The 15,866-nt window shown below is 38.9% G+C and overlaps 1 protein-coding gene across 4 annotated transcripts in view; it reads right to left on the bottom strand.

Moving 5' to 3' along the window:
* The window catches only part of RCAN2 (regulator of calcineurin 2), a 98,186-nt gene that overhangs the window by 35,529 nt on the left and 46,791 nt on the right, over positions 1 to 15,866 (bottom strand). Inside the window, exon 1 of one of the 4 annotated variants that reach the window (XM_062573247.1) lies at positions 6,637 to 6,723. The exons of the other annotated variants lie outside the window; for them this stretch is intronic. Coding sequence (XP_062429231.1) covers positions 6,637 to 6,723 — 87 coding nt within the window. Of the gene's footprint in view, positions 1 to 6,636; positions 6,724 to 15,866 lie in introns of those variants that run through there. 4 annotated transcript variants of the gene reach the window in all.

Below are 15,866 nucleotides of genomic sequence, written 5' to 3'. Positions count from 1 at the left end.
ATAAAGAGTCAAGAGTCAACACTAGAAAGTCAATAAACACAATTACTTCAAGGAAGAATTAGACCTTACACTTGTATGAGCCTTAGAAAAGTCTCTCATGGGGAAAATTTTAATTCTACTAGCACTTAGCCGTATAAATAGGGGCAATTTTCATTACGAATCCAAATGTACAATCCTAGCACCATTCTAAATATGTGGATGTAAACCATACAAAATCCTGCAGCAGCTGAGCATCGAGTGGAGGCTAAACCTGGCCAGTTCCTGGACCCTGGCAATTTGTGTGCTAGCTAAATATTTGGAAAATAGCCTTGGAAAATATAAAGGCGTGTACTCTCCAACCATAGTATGCATCCATTATTCTATGTGCAAATACGTTTATTTTAGAAGATATATATATATATATATATCAATGTTGGTGCAGACCTCTGTCTCAAAACATGCAACTTTTCTCAGTATCAAAGCTCATGTCACAGTAAGTAGCAGCAAACTTTATCAGTAAAGCTTGAGCTACAACAGTAGAAACACATACAGCAACTTTAGAGAAGAATTAGACTAGATCACTACAGTTCTGAAAACAACTTCCCCTTGAAAAAACTTCAAACTTTTGAAAGAAATGGAAAAGATTTAGGTATTTTACCTCTCTAGCTTCTTCTAACCGAAGCAATTATTTAATGAAAAATCAGTATCACACTTACATCTATATTAAAAGTAGCTCACAGCTACAGCTGTACTGATTAATCCCTCAAACATGCTAAGTATCATCACCTCTTCATTGTTCTTCACACGGGCTGTGCCATTTATCAGCATAATTGCAAGGTCTGTCTTACTTTATTACCTGCCCCGGACTAATACTGCACCTTCAAGCAACATATTCTAGCCATTATTTATCGTCTTTCCTTTGACCACAAATTGCTCATTGCCTAATTATCTCTATGAAAAAGAAACATTTTTATGTGGCCTCTAGCAGAAAAGAGAATGAAAAAGAATACAAAAACCTCTGACATCTTTGCTCTAACACCACTCTGCCAATGTTTAAAGGGTGAATGATGACAAGCAGAAAGCAAGCCACGTTCGCAGATGGAAAAGCACCTGCAGCTGCCTCCAACCTTCAGTCAAATAGCAGCATTCACTTCCTCAGCAGCCTTCATTTCCTCAGGTCAAGCAAAAAGCAATTACAAATAATGCAAAGTAAACCTAAGAGGCATATAACGACCCCTAAGTCTTATCATTATATCACCTCTTCCTTGGAAGCCTCTTATTAAAGTTCAGTTGCCTTATGCAGGGGCCATTAGGAGGATAAAGACGGCAAAGCCTGAACTATTCCTATAACAGAGGCTTCTGACAGTGCCCTGGCCCGCGAGAGCGCTGTGCACCCGCGCGCCAGGCTCCCTGGCTCAAACTCGCTCAGCACTGACACAGGCTGCAGGGTCAATGTGCTGCAAGTATCTCTGCAGCTTCTGGGACCTTTGGAGGAACACAGGGATGGGGGCTGTCATCAGACTAAAATTGGGAAGTATCAGTCTGGACAAAAAAAATACCTGCTTATTTAGGTGTTGAATATCTCTGTGACTCTTGATATTTAAAACATAAAACCTGATGTTTTATATTAAAAAGTAGCACAGGTTACAACAGAGACAATTTTTTATCTTTCTAGCTCCTTTATTTAACATCAGTATATCAGTATTACAGCTCTTGGAAGGCTGTAAAAGAACAAAAAAAAGGATGCCTAAAATATTATATTTGTACTTCTTTCTCCAAACCAAACAATCTCATTTTTAAAGTGTTAATACTGACAGCTTTCTTGTTCTTTTACTCTTAAAGAATTTCTCTTCCTCCTCTTTGAATGAAGCAAGAGAGTAAACACAGAGGTCAGGAGACATGCATATCCATTACTCAAGCACAACTACTGGGTCTTCAACATTTCACAGATGCCACACTGTTTCCAAACAGGAAAGAACTATCAGATGCAGAAAATACTGGAGAGAGAACTCACTGGGGGTAGGTTTAGCTCAGTTGGTTAGTGTGGTGCTGCTAATGCCAAGGTTGTGGGTTCAATCCCTGTATGGGCTATGCTGAGGGTTGGACTAGATGATCTCCAGAGGTCCCTTCCAACCTTACCGTTCTATGATTCTACGATCAAGCAGTGCTTTCGGCTATCAGGATTTTTAATACCATTATTTGGTTTCCTCCTTATGGCTCCAGTCTTTTGATTCTTAGGACTGTGCAGCAATTTTTTTACCCCCTCAACATAACTCACGTAGCTGAAGAGAAGAATTTGAAATAAGGAACCCTAAAACTCTCCACAAAAATCATGATTTCTACAGTTGGCAACATCCAGAGCGATACTCCTCCATTTTTCTACGTTTTTCTTCACTTAACTCTCAGAACACTTAAAACCTAAACCTCAGAACATCTTTGTCAATGAGCCAGTTTTACAAATGGAGAATTGAAGCAGGGAGCAAAAGATGTGGGAAACGAATATGAAAATCTTTTGCTCTCTACACCTCAGAAGCCAAGATGTGGTGTTAGGCTGCTAGACCTCTCAGGGCAACTGCAAGGTAAGAGTTGACCTCCAAACCACATACCTCAAACAACTATCATTAGCAATAAGCTCACTATAACATTTGAAATACCTAGTTGAAGGTTGATAGGGATCCTGCTCCACATGGGTTAATTCCCCAAACCAGTATGGTCAAAACAGTGAAACTATTCATATTATTTCCCTTTGCTGCCTGGCTCATCTCCACATTGCTTCTTCCTGAATTAAGATAACCATCCTGTCCACATTACTTCACCTTACAATATTTGGATGCAGATTCTATCAGTCTGTATCATCAGTATTTCTCCTCCGCTGCAGCAGTGCCTACTGGCCCCAGTCCTACATTGTTGCCTGGCAGAATGGTGCATGTGAACATAATTGAAAAGAGAACATGAAGAATTAATAACGTCAGAGTGTCTTGCTTGGAGTAAGAGTTGAAAATCTCTTCCGCTGTTTCAGTGACGTCTGGATTTTCTCTATCAAAAATAAACAAAATAGTCATTACCTAATGGCTTATGTAACAAACATCATTACATAAAATTATCACTGAGACACACTGAAAAAAGAATTTTAATTACACAGGTGAACTCCAAAGCAGACCTGCACTTGACGATTTCTATGGTTATCTTTGCAGGTTGCCTAATGCCTGATACACAGGCACTATACATTTCAAAGCATCTCCATTAGCCCGACCCAATTTTTGAATTATAAAAGACAACTGAAAGCAGTAGGCAATAACCGCTGAAAGGCCTGCTGGATGAGTTCACAGACGGCGAAGCAACAGCCTCGGTGCTGTGGGCCAGTTGCCAGCTCCAAGGCATCCACGCAAGCCACTCGCTGTTCGTCAAAAGGATGAGCCTCTCCACAGGCTGAAGCTGAAAAGCTTTGCCTCCAGTGCTACGTCGTCACTCTCCCGTCCCAAGGCCAAACGGAAAAGGAATGCTGTCCAGCCTGCTTTACACCTGCAAAGGGCATAACACATACAGAAGAGGGCTTTTCCAGTGCAGCGAGAAGCTAAGCAGCTCATGCCAAGCCCTGTGTCCAGAAGCAGCCATGAAGGCCCACTGCTCCAGAGGGGCAGCAGCATCAAGGAGCCTTCACTGCCACTTGTTGCAGGAGCTCATGCTCTACAGCCAAACCTGAGGTTCGGCTTTTCCTCAGCTGGCCCGGCACACAGTTTGCCCTCGGCTGCTCCCGCACCACAGCCCACTGCCTGCAAGCGGCCTTCCAGGCCCATCCATGTCGCTCGCTGCAAGCTGGGTGACGACAGCTCAGCACAGTCAATGTCCTCCTCCAAAGCCCTGCTTCCATTCTGACCGTAAACTGAATAAAAATGAGAAACGCGTCAACTCGGTGCGACAAGTGCAGCATGCAGCACGAGGCTTACAGCCAAAAACCTAAAACACAATCCTCGCTGATTTTAGAGGACTACCACAGAACGAATAGCTTGTTCCAGCAAATGTGGTTAACTACCACACGTAGCACAAAGTCATTAATCTACTGTGCTGAGTAGCGCAAAGAGCAATGAATCCCTGCAAAAACCTTTCCCCGTGGGGAAAGTTCTACAGCAGAGAAAACATGAAAGGGCACCAGCCTTGACCACAGCAACGCAAAACAGTTTTTGTTAATACTTAGGCATTGCAGTCAATCCACAGGTGAGGGGCAGGGATTTCTGTTTCCACTTTTGCTATTTTCCTTCAGCTTCCACACCCATCTCCCCCCAGAAATCACAGAATCACAAAATTTAAACATAAATCACATAAGGTTGAGAACACAGAATTACAGAATGGTTGAGGTTGGAAGGACCTGAGGTTGGAGATCATCTAGTCCAACCCCCGTGCTCAAGCAGGGTCCCCTAGAGCATGTTAGACAGGATCGCATCTCCTCCTTCCTTTTGAACCTTAAGCATGATGGTCCTGCCATCCAAGCAGAGTTCCCTGCTGCCAACCATCGACACAAAACCCCAGCGTTTTGCACACTAAGGAACAGGAAGAGTGGACTGAACCTCCTTAGCAAAGCAGAAACCCCTTGTTTTCTCTTTTTGCTGGAATTCTCCTCAGAACGATCAAAGAGCAGTAGCTCCCTCCGCCTTTAAAACACCCCTGGTGTTGAAACGGTCACGAGGAGGATGCCCCCACCGCAGCCCGCAGGTAGGCAGAACCAGGCGAGCCACCTAAGGCTCGTGCGCCCCAAGCCCTCCTGCCGCAGCAGTGCTCAACGCAGCCTCGGACGTTTGCTGAGAACCAAGTGAAAATTAGCCTGCACCGAGCTCCAGGTCACCGAGGACAGACAGCCTCTCGCATCCATGCCAGGCACCCTCCAAGCAGGATTAGCATTCCCGCGCTGCACTGCAGTCTGCAGTGCAGCCTCCACTGTAAATACACCCCCAGTCTCGCCACTCACAATTTTAATTCGGCCATGAGAAAAAAAAATAAATAAAACAGGTTTAACTCAGGCAAACAAAGTACAAAAAGTCCAAGTAAGAGGGCACATGAAAAGAACTGCAATTCCTGTAACATCTCTGCAAGCCTTTTGTGCGCTTTTATCCCCTGCTCCTCAGCCATGCCTTCTGGATGCGGCAGTTTAAAACAGGCTAATTTAAGTCTTACCAAAGTCAATGAAGAGCTGGCTACTGATTTTATAGAAGCCGAATCTGGCATTTTTACTACTACTGCGATACGAATAAGGATGCCAGATCAGTACAACTTTATTTTCTTGCATTGTCTTATGCTGAACATTGAGCAGACGCTAAAAGACAGCTGCTCCCAGTACAAGTCCTTGTCAATGGTGGTTAAATCCTAAATTAAAAAAAGCAAAAAAATCTGCTTTTAAGTAAAGAAGGAATAAACAAATATTTTATTACTTCAAAACACTACAGGAAACATGTCCCAGTGCAGGCAAAACTGTCCGTCTGAACCATTTCTCTGAAGTATTCTGTACCAATTTCATCTCTGAATCCAGTATTGAACCGTTAATAGGAAAAATGCTTTTTGAATTTAGAAGAATCTCTTGTTGCCAACACATAACTATCTGTTCAAAGTGTACATGAACCAACCTGGTCACAAACTAACACACAGCAGATCAGGGGAATAAGAACCATAATAATCTACTGCAATTTATTTTTTTTTTTGCTAGACATTTCCATTGGTTTCAATGTATGCCTCATACGATTAAATAGAGTAGAGGTTCAGAATTTGACCTTAAATTTGTACAGCCTTTTTCCCCCCTGTTCCTTTCTTCTAATACTAAGAACAGAACAATTAGATTGGAGACTAATGTTGTCTGTGTCCTTTAAATAAACTGCTGAATATCACTGCATTATGCCTATGAGCTCTTTCAGACGATCTGTGAAAAACATACTTAAAATTCCATTTTCAAATTTAATTTGCAGTGATCTTCTTGTAGCAATATGAAAATAAATGAAAAAGATAATTGATTTCACCAGTGAGCAATTATACACAATGATTTTTCTATAGCAGTTGTCTAATTAAGAGACTATGAGCCCAGCATATCAAGTCTTTGAATTAAGCATTGTTTTTGAGGTATTCATATGATATGCAAGATGCACAACTTTTTGTATTTTGGTGCATCTGCAATATAACTATACTTGCTACAAACTTCTAACCCTTCACAAAAAAATTGTATGTGTAGGCTTGATTTAGATCTGAACACAAAATATAGCTACTGTCCAACGGAGTAAGCAAAATCTGAAGATTATCAATAGCGAGAAAAACATTTACTGCAAGATTGATCTCAGGCAAGTGACACTGGACTAAAAATATCTTTACAGAATTAACAATGAATGATTTTTGTTATGAATATGAAACATGCGTACGCACAGATGTCGGTTACATAACAAATTTCTGCTATCATTAAGGAGTAAACAGCAGGCTATTCTTTCAACTAACCAAAACAGTAAAAAGCAGGCACATTTCTCCCCCATTTCCCTTAATTAACAGATTTTTAGATTGCATGTGTTTTACTACTGCAGCAGAATCTCATCTGTCTCCTTATTCTAAATTGCTACGTACAAATTCCTATTGCTCCCAAAGGCTTTCCGAAGAATCACCCGCAACAAAAGGATCGTAGGTGCATACCTTAACCTCTTGGCTGGTAAAAATCTCCACATCAACCCCACAGGCAACCAGAGTGGAGACATCACAGTCCATGCTACGGGCTGGCATCCCCCCCTTTTGCACACAGAGTTAGGCAATCTCAGAGCAACAAATGACTGGAAGAAAAAATATCTTCAATTCAGGATTGCTACTGAACAGTCCAAAATTCTGCTTCAGTGCTGCCGATAACTGTAAGCTTCTGACACCAGCTCTTTGCACTTAACTGAGTTGCTCCCTGCCTTTCCCTCGTACACCCACCAACTGAGCAGGCACAGCACAGGAACAGCGCTATTCCATCTCTCGTGGCAATGACATCACCGCAGAGACTGACACAAGCTAAATCTATTTTTTCAACCCTTTTATCTCTAGGCAGCACAGTGGATCAAATTGAACATGATTAGGTGCTAAATCTGAACTCGGACTAAATCAATTCAAGCAGCGTTCACTGGCAACTGAGTCATAGCTGTTGTTTCAGCTGAGTGCTTATGTTGGCAAAAAAGATCGTCTGACACAGAAAGCGCCACTCTGAGCGTAAATTAACTCAGCATTTAAAGCCACAGAGTTTGGGGTGACATTCATTAATTTATTCTACCTTCAAACCTACAGCAGAGTACTAATGAAAGAAAAAAGAACAAAAACTTCAGCATTATGTTTTTAATAGCCATATTTTCTTTATTTAAAAAGCAAGCCATGTAATCCACATCAGCACATCAGATTAGAAAACATCTAGTCCTGTCATCAGAAATGATCATATTGCAAATCTGATGCCAGTACTTAGACATAGAAGTTCCACTATGAGTCATTTTCAGAAAGATCAGAGACATGTCGGTATGTGATTCAAAAGTCAATTCCCTTTCAAAGAATAAAACACAAAAATTTCCCTTGAAATTGTACCTACTAAGCAGACTGGTTATGCTTTTTCGGTTTATTGTTTTATAGCTAGAAACAAAAGTCTCAAATTTGTAGGTATTTTCGAGTTGATCTTTATTCCCAGAGTTGCAAACTGATTTTTCCTCTAGTGTTTCACTCTCTTTTGATCCATAAATGACTTTCAATTGTTGCAGGCCTGAAGGTAACATTTCAGAGTTAAGTCAGATTTACACGCAGAACTAAATAAAGTATCTAACTATTGCAGTCATATTGGACCACAGATAACAAACGTGCATGTACTACCTTACTCATGAGTTGGTACCTAGCTGCAGCAGCAAATAGCTCGGAAAGAGACTGTTTTGCTTTGCTTCATTGACAGATTTTGCAGCTAGTACCAAGTTCTGCGACGCTGCACATAGACTGCTACTGATAGGTAGTCTAAAAGGAGTCGAGACGTGCGTAGGATGAACCACAGTCAGACCGGGCTGCAGACTACCATATCCTTAAGGAAATTCACAGTGATGCTTGGGGGAGAGAACGTAAAGTGGTTTGCACAAAAACTCTGGATTCAGGCATCTAAAAACAGAAGTTTCAGACTAGACCTGAGCCACCCAGGTGCCCATCGTGTTCTTTAGCCAGCAGCAGAAGTTTGAAAAGTACAAGGAATTTTAGATTAGCTAATGACAATCGCTGCTGAGAAACTAATTCTTTACGCCTGTGAGCTGGCAATTAATTTAGATTCCAATACAGAAAGTTGAGATCTCCTGTTACCAGAACATTAGTAGTTATTTCTTTTTCAAGTCTTATTAAATTATTTGCATTTATAGTAGCAGTAACCACAAACTAAGATGCACAACCAGAATAGAAATAGATCCCCAGCACTGAAGATTTTACAAATTAAGCATATACAGATCAACAGAAGTTGGTAGGGTAGTGTAAGGCAGCAAATGAATCAATACTGCTTATCATGATAATCAACTCATTCTGTACACCACTCACCTAATCACTATCAAGTGTTTTCACAAACCATAAAAAAGATATTTAAGGAAGAATTTGAAGCAATTAACTTTCTTGTGCACATTTGCAAGAACTTGTATTCATGTATGTGTGTGTAGCTAGCTAGATAGACCAACAGACAGACAGACAAAAATATGTATCTGTTATCACACAGGAAAGCTGCAAAGATGCCGTTTTGAAGACCTTAAGTAGGTAGCAATGGAAAACCATGCCACTAGCGAACAGAAAAGTTAGTAAGGGTTATTAAAGAGGTGGAAGGAAGCCTTAAAAGCAAAGAGGAGTCTTGTGTATGTGAGTCTAGGTAAGATTTTTAGCACTACAGACTAACAGGATAAAAGCTGGATCTTAAACATTCCAAAAAGGAAAAAATATCAAGAATTAGACACAGCTGACCACTGAGCTCTAGAAAGGCAGCCTAAGCAGAAGGGACACCTGGCCTGAGTGCAGTTTTGCATGCAGCAGTCAAGGGGAGAGGACAGGGGCGGGGGGAGACTAATAACACTGAGCTACACTGGATAGTTAAATAATATTTAATTTGATTTTTTTCATTTTTAAATCTGTCACCTATATATTTCAACAGCTTGTCTCCTAAATCTTCTTATGAAGACAGGTACATGCTGTGCAAACCAACCTGCTCCACTTCATGACTATTTTTACACTTCTATTATTCATCTTCTTTCAAAACAGAATCACTGCAATTTTTCAACTCCATCCTAGTAAGGAAGCCTTGCTGAGATTGCAATTACTTTCTTTTCTTGTTCTTCTTGCTTTTTGCTGAGTATAACCTTGTCTTTTTGCTTAAAAACCATTCTGGCTCACCAGGATATTTCAGCAGGCTCTTACAGTGACATGCTAGTTGTTTTTGCTTCTCAAACAAAAATTATATAATACAGGAACTCTGCAGACAGTTTGAGTACTTCAACTTATATCTTTCAATATATAGCATGCTGTACTCGTTCCTACTCATTTTTAATTAAAATATTTTCTTATCTGAGGTTTTTAGGGTCCTCTGAGATCCCTTATGGCCTCATTTACTGTTAATTAAATTTATTAATAAATTTAATAATTTCATCTAAAATTGTGAGATTACTATTGCCTGCTTTCTGCAGATCCAGAGGTGTATTTTTCAAACAGAAAGAAAGATTACGAAATTCCTATCAATGGTTCTAGATGGTCTTGCTAAATTCAAGTCAACAAATTCTGAAAGAACTGAAAGAACAAAGACATACTTCATGCATAATTTAAAATATTATATTTTATAAATAGTAATTGATATAGACAAGTATGCACTTCAGCACCTACTCTTTCAGTAGAGTCTCCAGATAAAACACTGCTGCTAATTACAGCTTTTGCGCTAGCACATAGGGAGGAAAGCATCTCTCTTGGGGGCACGTACTAAGCCAGAGGATTCGTGGATCATATACATACCTTAAAACTTCATCTGGAAGTCAAAGGCTAGACAGCTTTAGGAATACTAATACTGACTGACGTGAGCAGATTTTTGTTTGTTTGTTTGTTAAAACAGTTGGTGCTGGGGACCTGACTTCCACACTATACCCATTTCGAGGGGGGTTATTTTGAACTAGCTCTAGTATGTCCTGTGGATTGAATACCCATTAGCATTAAAAGCAATCCTATTATCAAATCCATTAAAAGCAATCCTAGAGAACATCTACTGCTTTAGCTTCATCTGAAAGGAATCCACACTCCAAAGCTGCTCTACCGTGCAAGCCAAAGTGCAGGAAGCGGAGGATCACTTCAAAAAGACATCAACCTGAACTAAAATGCAAATGTAAGTGCATCCAAAAGTATACAGTTCCTTGGCCTTCACCTCCCTGGCTACACTCGATTGGGCCTAAGATGACCACCATCGATTTGGGGGATCAGAGGGGTGGAATTCTGAGAGTTTTGAACAATCATTTGTAAGATTTCCAGTTAGTTCTGTGTTTTGTTTATAACAACAACTGCGTCTGGAATTAATTGGCCACAATGTGTGAATACTTCAGAGGAGTGATTTTAAAAGCAGTTGAGACCAACCTGTGCATCTCGGTTGAGTAATGAGACACAAATTCTTACAGTTACATGTGCAACCCATCAGTTTCTAGAACTTGGAATTATCCTGATTAAGTGCAACTCCAGGTGTCACTTTTCCTTCACTAGAACCAACATAACCCAGTAGTATCACTGGACTGTCTGGTGATTAAGACACGACTGTCAATACTACCCTTCAAAAAGGCAAAAAGTTCCCAAAATCAGAAGGAAAATTATTCTTAGTGTTTTAGCCAAGGACATTCTCTCATTCTACATTTGTCCAGCGCCTGGAGTGCTGCAGTCCTGTTCCACAACCAGTACCCTTAAGTGCAGACTTCTTGGTTTTCTATTGTGTTATCGTAGTTAGAACTGTATTTCAACATGGCAAATACAAGTATTGCCACAGATTTAAAACTTTTCAAGCTCAGCTGTCAAGTCATTAAAACAAACTGGACAAAACCCTCACATTCTTTTGCAAGCAAAGGACTACAGATTTAGCTTTAAGGGAATTTCAGCTCACTATTTCTGGACGTCACAGAAACTTCAGCCACATATAACTAAAAATATCTTCTGAATTTAGAAGCAAGTGCAACATTTCTTGCTCACTGGATGAAGCTTGTGCTCATTATTACTACTACTATTACAACTATTTCCGTAGCAGCTCTGCATCTAGGCGCAGATCACAGTGCTTAAGGTGCTGCACAAAACCTGAACAATAAAAGTAATCCCACATAAATGCCCACTTCGCTATAATAAGCTACAAGATACACTACAATATATATGCTAAATATATATACATATAACTATACATATACACACTATAATAAATATATACTATTAATATACTGTAAGAATACTATTACCACTCCTAATGCCCAAACACAATGGCCAGAAAATTTTGCAGAGTTAATTATTCAGTTATGCCTCTTTTTACAATGTTGTGAGAATTTTAACTCTTGGTATATACCCCTTTCAACAGATGACAAAGCCCGAGATTACATTAATGTTTCTTAATGAATTTTTCCAAAAACAGAGTCAACAGCTAAAACAAAAATATAAGCCTGAGGAAGCTATCTGCATGGGACTATTCTAGTCTAGCTTCTGAATTACTATCAAAACCTCATGAATTTCCAGGGTCTAGAAACTTTATGAACACAGCAATAAAGATATATAAAATAGAGCATCTTGGAATTCTTCAAAGATGCTAAGTAGATTAATTATACATCAATTAAAAATCTTCGAGGGTAAAAATTTTCAATTAGCATTTAAAATAAATAAGCAACAAATACATATCCAACAGCTACAAATAAACTGATTTTTGCAAAATGAGTTAGTCCCCCAAGCAAAAGTTTCTACAAATTATGAATCAACATCAGCTGTCAAAGGAAGGACTGACTCACAGATTTCTCTCATAACATAATCATTCCTTTGGTTTGAGGAGTAAAACAACTGTAAAAACTCTAGAGTTTGAAAAATCCTTAGGTAAACAATGCCTTGGCTGCCCTTGGTTTTTGGAAAAGGAACTCTTTGATACTTTAAGTCACATTTTGCTTTTCTGCCAGTAGTAACTTTCTGTCACTTAAAAACTTACAGATCTCCAAAACTATTTACTAGCCAAGAGGATAAGCAAAAGAAACTGCAAGTCCAACGGTCAGAAAAAATAAAACAAATAATAAACATTATGAAGTCTTTCTTTTCTAATAATAAAGATAATTTCAAGTCCACATGATAACTTAAAAAATATTTAAGTGGCTGTACAAATGACTGTGCCACTTAGCCAAGTTCATTTTGCTGTATCATTTAGGTACATGCAAGTTTCAGCTCTGAGTCAGAGTCGTTCAAATATTTTTAACGTTGCAGTATCACTCACAATCCCTAGCGTCCAAGTGCGCACAAGGAAAAGAATCAGTGCATGCATCTTCCACCTACTGGGAATGGTTACAACGTCCTTCACTGTTCCTGATAAACACATAAAAACTGTTATGGTGCCAGACTACAGAATCGCATCTCTTATAAAATTAACTGTCACTGTTCCAAAATTGGGATATCCTTGATTTATTTGGTGAACAAATGATCACTGGCAGAATACATAAGATGCAGACGAACTCCTGATAAGAGAAGCAGATCATAACCTTGCAGTGTAAGTGAAATTTGTTTGTGGTTCATCTACATAGTATCACAGGTAAATTGCATAGGTTTCAGTTTTAAATTCAGAGACCTAAATGTAGGTCTGCACATGTTGGTAATTGTGTTCCCATTACAGCTGACAGATTTAGGACTTAATTTCATTGCTTCAGCATGGACATCTAGCACAATATGAGATGCTTTAGGGTATTTAAGACATCTCCATGAGGTTGACAAATGTGATAAAGGACCTCCGAAAGATCCCTCTCTTCTGAATCATCAGCTAGAGGCACTCAGAGATACTTCAGGATATTTAAATTAGCACTGAGAACCTATATTTGGGCAACTGAATCATGTTCTTGGTCATTACACTCAATGGAACCTAGTCTTGGATTTTGCTGACCAGTCACCATGGGCCTAGTTTGGGACAGGCTGAATTGTTCCCTAACCTCAACTGATTGCTGACTAGATTCCCATCAAATACAATAGAAACTTAAATATCTAATGTACTTGTAGACATTTATAGGCTGGCATCTAAATTTAGGTACTGATCTTGAACTGAATCCCACACGTAACATTCCCACTGTGCCTCAGTTTCTCCAACAGCAGGATAGGTAAGGTAATACTTACCTATTATGTAGATGTGCGACTATATTAATGAGTACATGTAAAGCACTTAAATCTTTAAGTTTCTCATTGAAATTTCTAATCTATGGGGTTTTATGTTATTTTTAATCTAATAAACATGACAGAATGACCAAAGACTGTAGAAGAGGTGAAATTCTTGTATGTATTTACTCTTGCAATACATAAAAAAAAGAAAATAAACCATAGTCACACATGAATTCTATAGGAGAAGGTGCCACAAAAACAAGATATCAGGCCAATGATCTCAGAGAGCTATCAGAACATTTCAGAAACTCAGATGTCTCAGGTGCCTTTTCAGTTCATGCTGGAAAGATGGAGAGGCTCACAGACAGGGCACAGTAACCAGACTCAGAGAGACAGATTCAATTCTTAACACAGTAACTTATGTAACCTTGGACAAAACATGCAGCAATACACATTCAAAAAGGTTCAGACTCCTTGTTTTTTATTTGGATTTTAAGTGTAAACTCAGAAGAAAAGGGCTGCTTCAATACTAGACATCACTTACTGTTGATGTCATTTGGGATAGGCCTGTAATACCCCTGCCTAAAAATGTAATTTACAGTTATCTATAAACTCTGTTAATGGCTTGAAAGTGTATTTTGAAATCATTTCCATTTACCTTTACTTGTCTCAGACTAGCAAGCATATTTAACATGGCTGCATGTTTCCCCCTGTCATTTGAGATGCTTCACCAAGGCAGAATGCCCTTGAAAGCAGAGCCTGGAATACCCATGCTTGCAGCTGTGAGAGAGACCAACCTTATCTCCAAACTGCAGCCCTGCACAGGACATGCAGGTGAAAGATTTAATGGCTGTTCTAAGAGAAAATGGTGCTTACTGCCAAGCCAGCAAAAGCAGTTTCAAAGGGGGGGGGGGGGGGGGAAGGGGGGAGAGCAATCTGTCAAATAGCATGCAGTCAGACAGCAAATACAGAAGCAGTGAATAGCAGATTTCTCATGTAGTTGCTATTTTATCCAAATATTTTAGGGTAGGTAGGAAGCAGGTATTTATTTTGCTGCATTTTCTTAAACACAGTAGTTTCTTCTCCTGCTAATTCCTGCAAACAAACAGACAAACAAGAGCTGATACTTAAAATTTACCATGGACAAATACCCATTCTTTTCTTCATTAAAGGCAGAAGACCCTATCAAAGAGAGATAAAATGATTTAGGACTCTAAAGTGAGATGGAATGGTTTTCAAGTGGCTCTAAAATGAAGTATAGTCCCTGTTAAGATAGTTGAGATTTCATCCTCCGGTATGTATCCAATGGTCAAAAGAAAAATATCCAGCTAATTCCAAAATATTTGCAAAGGTGTACTGAATTCATTAATTCATACTTTATTTGAGTTCCTCCCCTCAAGGAGGATTTCACAAACCTAGACAGACCACAAGGGTCTATTTGAGAGCCCACCTTGTCTTTGAGGATGTAAGAAACCAGGATTCAGTTCCCCCCTTGAAGGGCAGGGCAGTTTCCCAACTACAGCAGAGACCAGAACCCAGCAGCTAGATTTCCATGGATTCAGCCCACAAAAGGAGCAGAACCAGTCTTGCATGCTTCTGTTTACCTCTCCGAGTTTATTCTATTAATACATAAAGTGTGATAGAGCTGTAAACGGATACTAAAAAAAAACCCCAAATTTAAAAATATTAGAGCTGGTTTCCACATCCACCACTTCATACAGGAAATAGCAATAAAATGATTTTAAAAGATGTGTATTTAATTCAAGTCTAATTCATTTAGTCATTTTATACTCTGGTTCTCCTTCTGAAATAGGGCATTATTATTCATTGCTAATATTAAATTGAGAGTAATTAAATTACAACCACATTAGAAAAAATACAAGCTAGTGACAAAAATTTATTTTGGAAAGACTACACATAGTGAACTTCCCCCAAAATCCTGGAAAAATATTTTTTCAATAATTAATGAGAGGAATTATACTTTTACGGATTATAAAGCACTCAGTGAAGACAGAACCAATGTAAGGAAGACACGCGTACATTTTCAACAGTACAAGTTCTCTGTTGTTGGGCTATATTTTAAAAATTCCAGTTTACCTGCCCTTTTTATATAAGGCTAATGTTTTTGTAGATATGCTAATTATTCACATCTTACATCAAATGACCTACTGGTAATCTTGATTAGCTTAACCTCTTGGATTTCCACTAAGTATTCAGCCATTCGCTGTCCATTCCATTTAAGATTTTGCTACTTCATTTTTGTTATTTGTTGTGGTTCAGGGAAAAAACCAAGATATTGCATGTCTTTCAGGAAATGGAATACCAAAAGTATTAAAGTATTAATTTCTGGCCAATATCAAAGGTTAAAATTAAAATAATTTTATATATATATATATATATATATATATATATATATATATATATATATATATATATATATATGTATATATTCTTATTTCAAGAATCATAGAATCACAGAATCAGTAAGGCTGGAAGGAACCTCTAGAGATCATGTAGTCCAACCTCCCTGCTTAAGCAGAGTCACCTACAGCATGGTA

The sequence above is a fragment of the Rhea pennata genome, chromosome 3 (genome assembly GCF_028389875.1).
Source record: "Rhea pennata isolate bPtePen1 chromosome 3, bPtePen1.pri, whole genome shotgun sequence".
NCBI classification, from domain to species: domain Eukaryota; kingdom Metazoa; phylum Chordata; class Aves; order Rheiformes; family Rheidae; genus Rhea; species Rhea pennata.
This window is presented reverse-complemented; position numbering and strand designations above follow the sequence as displayed.